This window comes from Thrips palmi, unplaced genomic scaffold, assembly GCF_012932325.1.
Source record: "Thrips palmi isolate BJ-2018 unplaced genomic scaffold, TpBJ-2018v1 HiC_scaffold_4, whole genome shotgun sequence".
NCBI classification, from domain to species: domain Eukaryota; kingdom Metazoa; phylum Arthropoda; class Insecta; order Thysanoptera; family Thripidae; genus Thrips; species Thrips palmi.
This window is the reverse complement of record NW_023144631.1, coordinates 15,003,877-15,010,486: the sequence shown is the minus strand read 5'-3', so window position 1 is coordinate 15,010,486 and position 6,610 is coordinate 15,003,877. Positions and strand designations below refer to the sequence as shown.

The 6,610-nt window shown below is 48.0% G+C and overlaps 1 protein-coding gene across 1 annotated transcript; it reads left to right on the top strand.

Moving 5' to 3' along the window:
• The first annotated feature begins 1,424 nt into the window (after window positions 1–1,424).
• On the top strand, window positions 1,425–6,021 carry LOC117649917 (polyubiquitin-like). The gene is made up of 4 exons (XM_034393101.1): window positions 1,425–1,554; window positions 2,550–3,166; window positions 3,552–3,645; window positions 5,614–6,021. Exons 1-4 carry the CDS (start codon window positions 1,513–1,515, stop codon window positions 6,019–6,021), a joined length of 1,161 nt encoding a protein of 386 aa, XP_034248992.1. The 5' UTR covers window positions 1,425–1,512.
• Window positions 6,022–6,610: the final 589 nt, after the last annotated feature.

Here is a 6,610-nt window from a genome sequence, read left to right as displayed (position 1 = left end):
GCAGCAGGAATCACGAGGGCTCCTGTCGCCGCAACGTCGTCAACAAGGCCAACGTGCTGCCCCACGGCCGCAGGTAGGGAGTTGCTGGCCAATGACCTGGTCTCCATGCGTCGCCTTGGTCCGGCATCGCGGCAGTCTATGGCAGGGTTGTGCACTCCCAAGGTTAAAGTACCTAGGTGAAAGTGATGGTTACGTACTTTGTACTTGACGCGCTGAGGTGTTGCGTGCCTGCCAGGCGCTCGCCGGTCGTGTGGCAGGAACTTACCTCACTGGAAAAATATTGTGCCACTCTCAGACTGTTATTGACTTTTTGTCCTTTGTTTAAGAGTATTTTACTCACCAATAAAAAGTACTATTCCCTCCATATCTATGTAAGATTACGTTCCGTTATATTGACTTAATGTCAAGCTGCTATTAAGATGGAAATACTACACATTATTGCTGCTTAACAAAGTACGTTAGCACAGGTCAAAAAGTCGACAACGGGTAGAGAAAAGTTAAGGGGAGGTTCTGGTGAAAATGCCATTTTCTCCAAAATAGGGCCCACTGTGAAAATTTGTTAAAAATTTGATGTGTTAAAAAGTATTTATTAAAATTTTTCATTGGGGAGGCACATTCTATGCCCTGAACCCAGTCGCAGAGCATTTTTCTCCCATTTAGGCTATAACTTTAAAAATCTTCTTGCGCATACTATTTTGTCGTAAAAGGTTGGCTTAGACATTTTTCACTTCTTCAATTCATTTTTTAAAAATGCCGGCATGCACATCTCAAAATGTCAATTGCATTTTTATTCGCAAGCTTTCTAATCAAGCATTTCACTATAATTGATCTAAAATGTACAAAATAGACAAATTTTAGGGACTTTTCAGCTGAAAAAGCTAATAATTATTAGTATAATGGAAGTTTTGAGCTATGCATGCCGGAATCTTTTGAAAATGAATCGAAGAAGTAATAAATGTCAAGGTCTACCTTTTACGACAAAATAGTATGCGCAAGGAGATTTTTTAAGATACAGCCGAAATAGGCTCAAAAAGACTCTTTGACTGGGTTCAGAGTCTGGGATGTGCTTTCAAAAGTCTAATTTTAGTCTCCTCGAAGAATGATTTTGCATTCCGAACAAATTATGATAGTGGAATCCATTCGGAAAATGGCAAGATTTTCACCAGAACCTCCCCTTAATATGAGTCTGAGAGTGATGTTCTGAGTAGCCAAGGAGTGGAGTTTTTCGAAATTGAAGACCGTTGACGGAGGGTGGCCCGTTGCAGCATGACGGTGCAGCGCGACGAAAGTACTGGCGGCCGCAGCATGCTGGTGGAGGCGCTGCGGGACGCGCGGGGCCGCGCCGTGGGCGAGCTGGCCGCCGACCTGCAGGGCGTGCGGCGCACCAAGTGGCGCCTGGGGCTGTGGCCGGAGGAGAGCGGCGCGCTGCTGGAGGGCTTCAAGTGGCGCCTGCTGGACGCCGAGCCGTGCCGCGTGGTGCCTCTCCGCGTCATCACGCCCACCCGCCTGGCCATGCTGGCCGTGCCTGCAGACGCCACCGACGACTCGCTCAAGGTGAGTAGAAGCAGGTTATGGGGCGGGGGTGGGGGCTTTTGAGGCATCTTGGTTGGCTCGGCTGTCTGCCAAGCAGGGTGGTCGGCGGTCGGCAGGGTGCCTTCTGGTGGAGTGAGCGAGACAGCGCCAGCCCATTGGGCTGTTGGTCGCCAGTCGGCTGCTCTACGAACTCGAGTGTGTAAATAGTACACTCCACCTGGAGCCAACATGCATGTACACTCTAACCTGGAGCATTCCTGGCATGTACTCTCCAACCTGGAGCATACCTGGCATGTACACTCCAGGTTGGCGTGCACTTGCCAAGTACACGCCAAGTGGCGCATGCGCCAGGGGAAATCTCATTTTTTTTGTATAAACCCTGCATCATAAGTCTGAATAGGAAAATTTCTTCTTTTAGAAGTCCTGACTGATTTTTGGCCAATGGTAGTCCATATGAGTCCAAGGAAGGCCTCAAAATTTTGGGGCCGAAACATGCACGGTTCAGATTCAATGAGCACACTAAATGATTATGTACAATTTTGTACGTGGTGATGCATAATTTTAAACTTGTGTGCCGTCGTGCTTAAAATTGTGCGTGAATTTGCATGAATTTATGCATTTTCACGCATAATATTACGCAAATTCCCCGCATGCACAAAATCGTGGAAGTGGCACGTACAAAATTCTACATGAACATGTAGTGTGAGCGATGTAATTTCACGCCAACTCTGACACTTCAACACTCGGGCGAAACATGGACGTAGGTGGACGTATATTTAATTTAGTGTCGCTTCAACCAACGGGGGCCCAATTCGTGTTCCTCGCTTGATCTTGCCTCGAATACACCTTACTTTGAGCAGAATTAAGTGGTGTTTGTCAAAAAATGGAAATTGTCATTGGTCGTCGTGTACCAAAATCGGACTTCTTGAAACAAATGCCTCACAGCATAAGGAGTGCACCTTGAGTGGCGGTTGGCTGTTGTCATGATGTGGTGCTCCTTCTCACCGTGTTCACAGGCCATCCTGGAGCGTGAGCTGGGCATCCCGCGCGCCGAGCAGCAGCTGTGCGGTGATTGGCCGAGCCCCGTGCGGCCCTGCGCGTGGTACGCCCAGCGGGGGCTGTTTCCGGCCACCCTGCACGTGTGCGGCGAGCAGCGGGCGGGGCCCACGGTGTGGCTGCAGGTGCGGCACGGGCAGGGCCAGACGCTGGTGGTGGCGCAGTCCGCCGACAAGCTGCAGGCCGTGCTGGACAAGGTGCCGGGCCACATCGACCACGTGCACGGCCTGTACCGGGACGGCGAGGAGCTGCGGCTGGACCGCACACTGTCGGACCACGGGCTGGCCTGCCTCCACTCCCTCGAGATGCGGGAGCGCGGCTGCAAGCAAGCGCTCATCGACGTGCCGGCGGGCTCCGCTTGTCCATCCACCTCGGTGCTGGTGGGCTTCAACCCGGAGGACACGGTGGAGGAGCTTTGCGAACGGGCCGCCTTCAAGATCGGCGGAGCGGTCCTGGACCAGTACCGCGTCAATCCCAACTTCTCGCTGTTCCTTCGAGACGAGGAGGTCGCTGGTGATCGCCTGGTTGCAGACTGCAGCCAGACTGGCTGTGGGGTGTGGCTGTCCATGCGGAAGAGGTACGTCCTTCGCTGCTTTTTTACACTATCCATAACTTGCGAAGAAACTTCGCATATTACGATGAAAATTACGTCAAGCGTCATACGAAGGTAGTTTTTCATCGTATGACTAACGCTTTTCTTCGTACTTGCGAAGCATGCATTTTGAAGTTTGCAAGCATGCATTTTGAAGTTTGCAAGCATGCATTTGGGGACCCATTTGTCGGTTCATTTCAATGAACAATGCTTCCCCCCGCCTCTTTTACTCTGGAAGGATCCGCTCAAAACAATTGAGCATTTCCATCAAAGGATAATTTAAAACCTGGAAATTTTGGGCCAGATGGTTGAGGAGATATTTATAGTTACAAACATGTTTTTGAGAAATTCATCTCCTATGTTTGCACAGGATGCCACCCCGTGACTTGGCGATAGAGATTTACGTCAAGACACTTACTGGCAAGATTATTACGCGGAACTGCTGGGAATCTTACACCATTCAAGTAAGTTAAAAAAAAAATAACCTGAAATGTTCTAGAAAGCCTTCCAGCTGCTACGGATAATTCTGACAATTTTTGCCTACATTCTCCGTAGCCCTCTTATCAATATTCTCCTCAGGACCTTGCTGTATTTGCCGTACGATCTCACAGTTTACTCCGTTGGACCTTACAGTGTTCTACGCAGGACTATAAAACTGTCTATGCACGGTAAAAACGGTCCCTGGTTTTCCCAGGAAGCCCATGGTGGAGACATAGGCGATTTCCAGGGAGTTCCTGGGAAAACCAGGAACCGTTTTTCCCGTGTGGAGAAAACTACTGTCGTACGGAGAAGACTCTAAGGTCCTACGGAGAATATTGATGAGAGGGCTACGAAGAATCATCATCACAAGTTGTTGATAAAAATTTTCGGTAGCTTTTTCTCACAGTGCACGGAGTTAATTAGGGTGTGCCCAAAAGGTTCACCAATATGTTGTAATCTTAAACCTTCAAAAACACCTGGAGGGTTTTGTACCTTAACCAAACCGAGGTTCGTCGTCAGGTCACTGCAAATTGGATGGAACGACTTCGCGTCAAATTTTGGCGAGACATTTAAGGGGGCACACCTGTGAAAATCGTCAAAATTTTGCCTGCTTTTATATTTTATCTTATTTTTTGCTATCCATCCCGAGTCGAATGCCGCAAACCTTACCCCAAAATTCCAATAACTTTGGCTTGCGCACATTTTTAAAGTTGCTATAAAGGTAATTATTTTTGGATATTTGAGACCAATTGTTAACGTTCAGGTTTTTCACTTGAAGTTCAATTACAAAACCCTTGAACCACCGAAACGCAGTTAACGGGAGGGACATTTTGGCGCATACTGAACTTAAATACGTCAAAAGGCGCATTTATAATCCCCAAAAAACACGTCAAATCTATGTTTCTACTAAAAGGGCTTTTTCTCAAAACACACTTTTTGTACCTTTGTGCCACTCTCACGGGCGTAAAAATTGAGATAATTTAATGCGTTTTGCGGCAAAATGTTCGTTTAACTTGCGTCTATGGTCTGAACCTCGCAAATGGCCATCCCATAAATAGGACGTGAGCTGCAGCCATGAAAGCGCGAAAAAAATGGTTAAAAAATTTGTTTCTATTTTTGCCTTTTGAAAAAACAAATTCAAAATCATTCTTTTTGCATGCCCGTGGTTCAGACCATAGCTACATGTGTCCTGTTGATAAATTTTCAAATCCCGTGATCGAGGCTCAATCCAGAGAGGCGGCATCGTGGCAGGAGTGAAGAAGGGTCGCAGAAAAATGAAGTACACTGGCGCTCCGTCTTGCCATCGCCACTCCGCACTCCCATACTGATTTTCCTTTTCTTTGATATAATTTTGAGCCACAAATAATGTATGAATCGAATACGTACGTTACTTTTCTCAGAATGATCGTTTTTCGAAACCTCTGCATTTTCACTGGTGTGCCCCCTTAAGTTTCACCAAGTTTAGGTCAGACCAAAAAGTCGCGTCAAAATTTGGTCAGACAAAAAAGTCGCCTCAAAACGGCTAGACACACAAGTCTCGCCGTTTTGTGGTGAGACTTTTTTGTCTGACCAAATTTTGGCGAGACTTTCAGGTCTGATCAAAACACTTTGAAGACACTTTTAAGTGTCGCCTCTGGAGTGGCGAGTCTGACCTTGGGACATGTAGTGATCTCGCTCCCGGGGGTTTCCTCAGCAATTCGTATTGGTTATAAACTGGGAAATCGGAAGCATAGAGCCATGTCCACGTGAACCTGTCAAAATGTGTCCGTTCAGTAGGCGATAGCTCTCCCTTATCTCAGCAACAAACCCCGGTCGATATTTGCACTCGCACTGCAAACCTAACTGTCTACTAAGTACACACTTACAAGTGCATGCTTGCAAGTACGCATTTAAACGCATGCTTGGCCAAATACACACTGGCTTCTCACGCAGCACACCGTGGCATGTTGCAGATGGTGAAGGAGGCGGTCCAGGCCTCAGAAGGTATTCCGCCCGATCAACAGAGACTCATTTGGAGCGGCCGTGAAATGAACGTGGAGGGCTGCACTCTCCTCGACTACGGCGTTGGGCATCAGTCGACTATTCACCTGGTACTGCGTCTGCGCGGTGGCGGCTGCGACACCGCCGTGGCGCAAGGGGCGCTGGCTGCGGACGAGGACGCTGCGGCCCCGGAGGGCGCTGAGCCCGTCCCCGCCCCGCCCGCCCAGCCGCAGCGGGCAGCCACCCGGCTGGCAGTGGGCAAGATCCTGTCCGGAGAGATCGTCCCGGCCCCGGAGACGGTCGGCTGCCGATTCGTGGTGCGGTGGCACAGCAGCGTCAAACTCCAGTTTGACGTGTTCGTTCAAGAGCAGAAGGCGTGATGCGCTTCAAAGCAGCTATTGAGCAATCAAAGTTTTCTCAATGTTAACTGTTTTCTTTAGTTTGAACTGATTTTAATGTTATGTTTAAGCAGCTATTGAGCAATCTAAGTACTCAATGTAAACTGTTAGTAATCTTTGGTTTAACCTGATTTTAATGTTAATATAAAATAGTAACGATACACTCTTTTGTTGACTAATTATACTTGTATGTAGTAGGCCCTGATTTGTTGCGAAAGGCTTTGTATTTCCTCTTTTGTTTTGCTGTGCTGAAGAAGCCCCCTTTGTGTTATGAGAGCGAACCGTACAAATACACCTTCTCTTATAAGAGTAAATGTGACTGTTTCTTTGGCTTCGGCTGGGTGCGTCAACCTAATCTTACAGCGTACGCCGTACAGTCAAGACCGCCGGAAAGCCATCGCCGTTTCGAGTTCTGTTCGCAATCACTATCAGGGTGATTTCATGCCAAACCACAAACCCCTTAGAGATTCATCTCTGATTTGGATGCCCCCTTTTTTTTTTTGTAGGTACTCTTCAAATCGAAGAGCGTACATTTTATGCTCTAACGGAGTCTGCCTTAAGCACGCTCTAG